The sequence below is a fragment of the Mastomys coucha genome, unplaced genomic scaffold, assembly GCF_008632895.1.
Source record: "Mastomys coucha isolate ucsf_1 unplaced genomic scaffold, UCSF_Mcou_1 pScaffold3, whole genome shotgun sequence".
In the NCBI taxonomy this organism is placed as follows: domain Eukaryota; kingdom Metazoa; phylum Chordata; class Mammalia; order Rodentia; family Muridae; genus Mastomys; species Mastomys coucha.
In genome coordinates this window covers 43,427,378-43,435,088 of record NW_022196909.1, presented here as the reverse complement: position 1 = coordinate 43,435,088, position 7,711 = coordinate 43,427,378, and the positions used below count along the sequence as shown (strand labels likewise).

Sequence of the window (7,711 nt, the reverse complement as noted above, 5' to 3'; positions counted from 1 at the left end):
ATCAATATCAAACTGTATAGACTTAGTTTCATATACTGTTTTAAAATCAGATCATATGTGTCCTCCAAAGTTGATATTTGTCAGTTTCCCCCTTTCAGTAGTGGGGATTGAACCTAGGGCCTAGAATTTGCTAGGTAAGCACCTCCTACCCCACCCCCTCACCCCTTTAACTTTTTGAGATATGATCTCACTAAATTGCTCAGGCCTTGAACTTCCAATCTTCCGACTTCAGCCTTCAGAGCAGCTGAGGCTGCGGCCCTACACCACCAGGCCTGGCTACTTTGCACTTAGCAGGTCTTATTTGGTCATTCTAGTTCCTTTGTATTTCCCTAGAGAGCAGAGAGCCATTGCTCTCATAACAAAAGACTCTTAGGATCCTGGTTGGGTTGCTTTAGTTGGGCAGATTAATGCAGAGAATAGACATGTAACACGATAATTCCAGCCCATAGACCAGCCTCTCTCTCCATTTGTTATGTCTGTCTGTCTATCTATCTATCTATCTATCATCTATCCATCTATCTATCTATCTATCTATCTATCTATCTATCTATCTATCTATCTATCTACCCATCTATTCATCCACCCACCCATTCATCTATCTATCCATCCATCCACCCAATTATCTACCTAATCATCTACCTACCTACCTATCTATCTAACTATCTATCTATCTATCTATCTATCTATCTATCTATCTATCTATCTATCATCTGTCATCCATTTATCATCTATCTGGAGTGGCCGAGTGTGTCATGGCACATATGTGGAGATCAGAGGACAACTTGCAGGACTCGACTCCCTCTTCCCACCTTGTGGGACTTGGGACTCGCAAGCTCACGCCCGCAGGCTTGGCAGCAGAGCCTTTCCCTGCTGAGCTGTGTCACCAGCCTGCATCTCCCCTTCATTCTTTTCTTTCCCTCAGCCATGCTTTGTGTCTCTCAGCCAATCTGCATGGTTTCTGTGAGAGTCATCCCTAGATACTGCACATAGAAGGTAGTGAGTGACCTTGCATTTACTTTGGCTTATTTGCTGCTAGTGAGCAGATGTATTAATAATTATCTTGCAAGGTCATCTTGCATTAGCCTAACTGAAAGAGTTTATGGAGCCAAGGAAGGGGTTTTCTGTACATTTGCGTAAGACGTTCTCTGCAGCCAGTGACATCATCTGGCACTGCAGCTGGCTTCAGCCTTTCCAGCTTTACCACTTTTTTTTTGCCCTGTGACTCAGAGCAGGATCCAGAGTGGAGGTCACAGTGAAAGGCCGGGCGTCTTTGTGTGCGCTGCTTCTCCTTAGTGGGTGGGATGAACTGACGTGTGGCCCCTATCATTTTCTGTCCTAGGCCTAATCCCAGCACATGTAAGAGGGACCCCATTTGGAGATGAAGCCACTGCAGATGCACTAAGCACAGATGGAGCCATGCTGAGGAAACCAGGCCCCAGTCTGATACACGCGGTGTCTTTATAGAGAGGAGACGTCTAGAGACAGGCACACATGGAGATGGTGTGAAAACAGAGGCAGAAGTCGGTGCAGGGCTTTTGCAAGCCAAAGCCTGCCGAAGCCTGCCAGCAGCAGTCTCCCACAAACTGAGACCGCCAGCCTGCCTCAGACAGCTCCAGACTGTGAGAAGTTCCTGTGGTTGAAAGCACCCAGTCTATCACTGTCGGGCATCCCTAGCAAATGAAGAGGGGGAAGAGAAGCCACCCTTCAGTTTGTCGCTACTACCAAGTCCCTGACAAGCAACAAGGGAGGAAGGGATTCTTGGCTCAGAGTCACACACGCGTGCAGCCACTGTGGAAGGTAAGGCATGGTGACAGGGCAGAATAAGGCCATGGTCAGGAAGAGTGATGGAAGTGGCTCTCAGCTTCCTTGCTTCCCCTTAGCCTCTCTAACACCCCAGCCCATGGGATGGTGCAGCCCACATCCAGGGCAGGTCCTTTTCTCTCAGCTAATCCTGTCCAAGAAGCATGCTCACAGACACACCCGATGTGTGTCTCGCTGATGTCCTGGACCTCAAGTTTACTGGGAAGATTAACTAACACAGCATGGGGTATCAGCTGTGGGTGCCTCTTGCCCCCCCCTAAACATGAGATCCTTCCCATTGCAAACAATAAAACAAAAGGTGCCCAACAGCACTTGGTGCCCCAGACCCTGGTTGGATGAGCCTGGCCACTGCATGTGCACTGACAGGTACCACCATTCCCTACCCTGGCCTGATGGGAGACACACAGGAGCAGCCACCCTGTGCCCTCTGAGCTCCTTGCCTTGGGCAGTTTGCTTGCTCTGCTGTGTCCCCTTGGCTGAGGGATGCAAGGGAGAGGGTCCTAGACTAGAGTGCAGCCCACCTCCAGCCCAGCTGGGGCAGACACCAGGACAACCACAGGTTCCGCTTCACCACCAGCTCTTCTGGCAGCACACAATGTGACACCCGTGTGTGTTAGACAGTTGAGATATGGACCACAGATACATGGAGCATCCATATCCACTAAGGGCTCCTTAGCTCTCATAGGGTCTGGCAGCCAGTGGCGCTGGGGTGTGGGGTTGGGGATGGATGGCTAGTGCTCTTTCAGAGCCTCTTAAAAGCCTTAGCTCTCCCGGACAACTCCATTCTTGCTCTAACCCTGTCAATACTAACCTGGTGCCACGCCATGGGGCACTGGTGTTCTGGCAAGGCACCCGTTGCCTCTTACCAGGCCTCCCCCAAAACCTTCCTTCCGCCTCAGGGCCTCCTGCAAGGCGAAGGCTAAGCACTCATGGATTTCCAGCCATCGGGGTGTCTTGAATCTGGCAAGAAGCGCACAGAGAGTCACGTGCTGGACCCCAACCTAGGGCTCCAGACAGACAGAGAGCTCAGAGCCTCTGACACCAGCACCAGCGCGGCCCACACGGTGTCTGCCACCTCTGCAGATCCGGGGGCAGTGCTCCCTGAGCTGTTGGTCTCCCACTCCCAAGTCAGACAGAGTCCATCCATGCTGAGTATCAGGCAGTGCAATGCAGCTGGGAAGAGCTTCCTTCCACAAAGGGAGAGCCTTGCCTCCCACCAGGAACCCATTGTGGCTGGAGCCACAGCCATGGAGGGGTTGGCCAGAGATGTCCTTAAAAGGGCAAGGCCCAGCCAGCCTCCAGCTCCCAGGAGAGCAGGTGGGGCCATCGGGGCTTTTGGATGTGTTGCTTTGGATGCTGTGGCAGCAGCTGCTCTGCTCCATTTATAACTCGCAGATCTCTGAGACCCTGCACAGCAAGCAGATAGCCCTGCCCAATTCCCTTCCCAACCCTGGAACTACAGAGGGGCAGTGTCTTGTGTTCCTGGAACAGTTTCCTAGTTGGAGAACTAGAGAGACCGCCTCTGCCTACCATTGGTCACAGACTAAAGCCATCATCTGTCATTTGCCAATCACATGCCTTGGTGGGGGGGGGATCAGGACACACTGGGCTGGCATGGGAGGTCACTGACCCTGCCTGCTGCTGACCACCTGACAACTAAATAAATGGGGACAGCAGTGAGCGCGAAACCCCGCAAGGAAGTCTGAACCCTCCTACCCCGACAGTTTGCCACAGTTCCCCGAGGCCCCTGGCCTTCCAGGGCCTGGAGGCCTTTGCCATCCTGAGCCTGTCTGGTTCCTGCCTCAGCTCTTACCTGGCAGTAGTGTATCACTGAGCGGCTCATTCAGTTGCCAGCTCCATCCTATTTGGACTTTGCCTGTCTCGCTGTCCCTTGTGTCTACATGGGTTCCTGGTACTATTTAAGGATGAGAGGCAGCTAGGGAAGCCAGACATCTGTCACAGCTGCCCATATGGAGGCTGTCCTTGAAGTACAGGCACTTCACGGCCAGCTTTGTTGGTCGCCACAGGTCTGGGCTGGGGGGCCCCTGTTTCTGGGACCCCTCAGCCCACCTCTCCTTCGTAGGTGACCCATGTTTTGCATGGATATTTCTCCCTGGCTCTTCCTCCTGGTCCAGTTCTTTTTCTGCCTCAGTCTCAGAACCTGTAGCTGACAGATGTCCCTTGGCCAGGCCTTACCTGTCCAGTCTCTCCCAACACTGACCACAGAACAGCATCCACCAGGGGACAGAGGAACAACCAGCAGCACCATGAGTAAAAAGCTCCCGGTTATCCACTTAGAGGCTTTCTTGCCTGACAGTAAGCCCATGTGGACACTAGGACCCAGATGGGGCAGGGACCCAGCCTCTTATCCCCTCTATATAGGAACCTCTGGGGGGGGGGGAAGACCCAGAGACTGTCCCACCTCACAGATTGGGAACAAAGCCTGGAGGGAGACAGGAATCCCTCTCTCTGTACACCCCAGCTGGCCCTACACACGTGCCTTTCCTGTGAGTGGATTGATCTGTGTAGTCGATTCTGACTGGCAAGTCCACATGGGACCGCTTCCTCCATCCTGCCAGAGCCTGAATTCGATCTTTTCCTTTTGAGGTCTGGGTTTCACCAACCCTTGATGACTGGGATTTTCCGGAAGGCTCAGTATCTCTCCTGGGGACCAACAGGGCCCTCCACCCACAACCTCCGCCTAGCCCCAGGCCCTGGATGGATGGCTCTCCCTGGGCTAGTTCCAGGAAACCTGCTCTCTATCCTGAGGGCTGAGGAAAGCACCTCCAGGCAGTGGCTCCCTGGGGAGCCACAGGACTTAGTTGGCCAATCAGCTCCTCCGGTTGCCTGCTCCTGTTCTGTAGGGTCACAGGCAGCTCAGTAGAGCAGTCCAGGCTGCTCCCCGCTTCACTTCTGGCATGGATCTGTGTTTCCTGAACACAGGATTCCTGGCAAAACCTCCCTAGAGAACGGAGGGCCTTCCGCCATTGTTCCTGAGCCACAGGAACACAGACTAGAGATGAGGAAAGGCATTAGAAAGTGACCTGAACCTCAGGACAGAGCGCTAGCTCACCCTGCTACACACTGCTTTCCCCCAACCAATGGGAAGGGACGGGTCTCATCTTCCTGGTTCTTGCTCTCTGCCCGACTGGAAAACCAGGTTCCCAGCATCCTGCCCTTGGACCCAAAACTACTAGAGAGGCAAGGCAAAGAACATGTGGAAAAGGCGGCTGGGACTGCGTACTAGCTGCCCCGGAGGCCTGGTTATTATCCCTAGTGGGCCATGTCTGAGCACTGGCAAGTGCTTTCCTCAAGTTTCTAATTCAACCCTGACCGCCGAAAACTCCCTGGGCCTCACCCCCACCCCAGGGGCAGACTCTCCCGTTCCCAGGTTCCACCGTGCCAGTTCGGGAGGAAGCGAGCCAAAAGCAAAGGGGTACCTCCCTTGCTGGCAGATTCTTGTGCCTGGGTGGGTACATTCCCAGGGACGGAGCACACCTGGTGGTGTGTGGGCAGCCAGCCCTCAAGGAAGGCCCTGGCTCGATCAGCTCAGCCCAGCCTAGGCCCCAGGCATGGAAAGTGCCACAAATCAAGCTTCTCCACCAAGTTCATGGGACCCGGACTCAAGCAGCTTGCAACGCTGTCCACTGTGAGGCCATGTTGGTGTGGGGTGAGGGTGAATGAGAAAGGTGTCCCGTGATGTCCTTCTGACCCTTCACTTGCTTGTCTAAGCGTTACTGACAGGAGTGGGTGGGGCCGAGTACCCAGCTCCGGCCCTGAGAGCTCTTCATGCTCTTAGAGCTTAGCTGGAGAGTCACTCCGGTGGCCCCTTGGGTTCAGAAGAATACACTTCGGCCTCCAAAGCAGCACGTTGGTTTGGCTAGACAGATGTGGGACAGGAGCTGAGGACCAAGGCTGCCACCCGAGATCAAGGCCTGCAAGTCTGGGCCATTGTTGGGCCTTTTTTGTTGTTAGGGGTAGGCAGCTGTGGGAAGGTGCTGATTCATCCCCTGAAAGGACGACTGTGTCTTGGAAGCCACTGAGGTGGCCATCAGAACTGTTCCTTAGGAAGCCCCAGCTGCCAGCAACAAGATAGCGTGAGCAAAGCAGTGTTTGTACCTTCGTGGGCCCTGCCTGTGGGCAGTGTCCCCAAGCCTGGGCCCTCACTCAGCACCCACTGTAGAAAGTGTCACCTCGAGCAATGGCCTCTGCTGTGCCGACCTCAGCACACTTTATTTGTTGGTTGGTTGGTTGGTTTGTTTGATGGCTTCTGGTCCTGGCTATAAGCTCAGTTTTATGTTTCTGTGGAGAATTATAAAGGCTCCTGTGGTGCCCATCTAAAGTCTAGGAGGGAGCATTAGGGGAAGCCAAGGCTATCTCTATGGGCTGGCCTGGGCTATCTGCTCAATTTACTTGCAACAGCAAAGGTTCCTGGGTGCCCAGCTTCCGGCTTTAACACCGTGCTGGTTGGTTCTCCAATACCAAATGGCCAGCCCTGAGACCGTGCTGATACAACATTTTGTCAACATGATACAAACTTAGCACATCTGGGGGAAAAAGAAAAATGTCTTCATAAGAGCGGCCCGTAGGCAATTCACAATTCTTGGAGTAGAGTCTTGAGTAATGATTGATGGGGGAGGACCCAGCCCATTGTGGGCGGGGCCATCTCTGGGCAGGTGGTCCCGGGTTCTATAAGAAAACTGGCTGAGCAAGCCAGGAGGAGCAAGCCAGTAAGCAGCATCCCTCCAAGGTCTCTGCTTCAGCTCCTGTCTTGATTCCTTCAGTGATGGTGTATTATGACCTAAGCGTTGCAAACATAAACGGATCCCTCTTTTTGCTCGTGGTGTTTTAACACAGCTATAGAAACCCTAACTAGGACAGATGCTGTGCGCTTCCATCTTTGGCCTTGCTAGTTAGCAGGTAGGCCCCCAATCAAAACCCACCTGCTTTCAAAGCAAACGTGAGGAGAAGGGAGCTACTGCTCAACGGAGCCAGAGTTCCAATTTTATAATGCAGAAAGCATCTGGACACATATGGGTTGACAGCTGCCCAGTGACGTGAATGTGCTCGACATCTTAAATGGTGCCCTTAGAAATGACTGACCGACTGTTTCATATATATTTTACCAAAATAAAAAACCCAACCAAAGCAGGGGAAACATGCACAATATCTGAGATGACCTTGCGACTTCTGCATGTCCTGGGCTGCTGAGAATCCAGGAAGACCGGCTCAAGGTCCCAGTGCGGGGGAGGGGGGCAGTTGGGTGGGGGATAAGGCACCTCCCCCCCCACCCCCCGCCCAGGTTAGTGCTCATGCCACCATTCAGCAGCAGACCAGGTGGTGCAGGCCCAAGGTCTTTATGTGGCACTCAGAGCAGCCTGGCTGGGCTGCTTTGAGGAGAGAGAACAATGGGCCTCCAACACTCAGAGGTGGGCCTTGGTGTCAAGGTCAGAGGCCCAGCGGACAGGTTCCAGCCGGAGCTCACTGTTTCATCTGGTATGTGCACACATCAGCACGGGTGCTCCTGGAGGCCAGGAAGGGATGTTGGATGCTCTGGAGCTAAGGTGACAAGTGGCTGTGAGCTGCCCCACAAGGATGCTGAAAGCCAGACTCTGGAAAAGAAAGAAGTCCTTTCAACGGAGCCTCTCCATCCCTCTGTGTGAGTGTTTAAAATTTACTCCTCTTACTTTTTGAAATTATAACGTAATTACATCGTTCCCCACTTCCTTTTCCTCCCTTTACGCTCTCCTACATGCCCTGAGTGTCCCTTACCCTCTCCTACATGCCCTGAGTGTCCCTTACCCTCTCCTATGTGCCCTGAGTGTCCCTTACCCTCTCCTATGTGCCCTGAGTGTCCCTTACCCTCTCCTACATGCCCTGAATGTCCCTT

The 7,711-nt window shown here is 53.3% G+C and overlaps 1 protein-coding gene across 1 annotated transcript in view; it reads right to left on the bottom strand.

Moving 5' to 3' along the window:
* Positions 1-7,188: 7,188 nt before the first annotated feature.
* Positions 7,189-7,711, bottom strand: part of Hsf2bp (heat shock transcription factor 2 binding protein) — a 98,902-nt gene continuing 98,379 nt past the window's right edge. The window contains exon 9 of the mRNA XM_031346773.1: positions 7,189-7,433. Coding sequence (XP_031202633.1) covers positions 7,381-7,433 — 53 coding nt within the window. The 3' untranslated portion in view covers positions 7,189-7,380. The remainder of the gene's footprint in view (positions 7,434-7,711) is intronic.